Genomic DNA, 571 nt, shown 5'->3' on the forward strand with positions numbered 1-571 from the left:
GATACCTCAGGCCAACACTGCTGAGGTTGATGGAGATGTCCAGTCAGGAAAGGGGGTGCCCTGAGATTCCCTCTCTTTTGCCTCCTCTTTGGAGGATTTCCAATATCAGCAGACTGGGAATGTTTTCTGTCTCTACGGGTTAAAGAACGTGAACCCACGGCAGTGTTTTTACCCAAACCACAGGAAAAAGAGAGGAAGGAAAATGGAAAACCTTTTAATGAACCTACAGGATTCAGATTCATACAAAACAGAGCTGTTCCCTGAACGGGGCATGATCTGAGGATAGAAAGGGACAAATCCAGTGGGACCAGGAGCGGCCTCAGTTGGAGGGGGGTGGAGGGGGGATGGTGCCCGGCCCCTCCGTGGGGAGCGGCGGCCGCATCATGGGGGGCAGAGGGGCAGGGGGGGGCACCCCGGGGGCTGGGGGCAGCTGGGGTGGCACTGGGGGGGTCGGGCCCGGCCCCGAGGGAGCAAGGGACAGGACAAGAGGAAACGGCCTCAAGATGCACCAGGGGAGGGTCAGGTTGGACATGAGGAGAAATTTCTTCATGGAAAGGGTCTTCAGGCATTG

The 571-nt window shown here is 57.3% G+C and overlaps 1 protein-coding gene across 1 annotated transcript in view; it reads right to left on the bottom strand.

Annotated features, from left to right (window-relative positions):
* Positions 1-205: 205 nt before the first annotated feature.
* Positions 206-571, bottom strand: part of SF3A2 (splicing factor 3a subunit 2) — a 7,085-nt gene continuing 6,719 nt past the window's right edge. The window contains exon 9 of the mRNA XM_017838402.1: positions 206-450. Coding sequence (XP_017693891.1) covers positions 320-450 — 131 coding nt within the window. The 3' untranslated portion in view covers positions 206-319. The remainder of the gene's footprint in view (positions 451-571) is intronic.

The sequence above is a fragment of the Lepidothrix coronata genome, unplaced genomic scaffold (genome assembly GCF_001604755.1).
Source record: "Lepidothrix coronata isolate B3197 unplaced genomic scaffold, Lepidothrix_coronata-1.0 Scaffold336, whole genome shotgun sequence".
Taxonomy (NCBI): domain Eukaryota; kingdom Metazoa; phylum Chordata; class Aves; order Passeriformes; family Pipridae; genus Lepidothrix; species Lepidothrix coronata.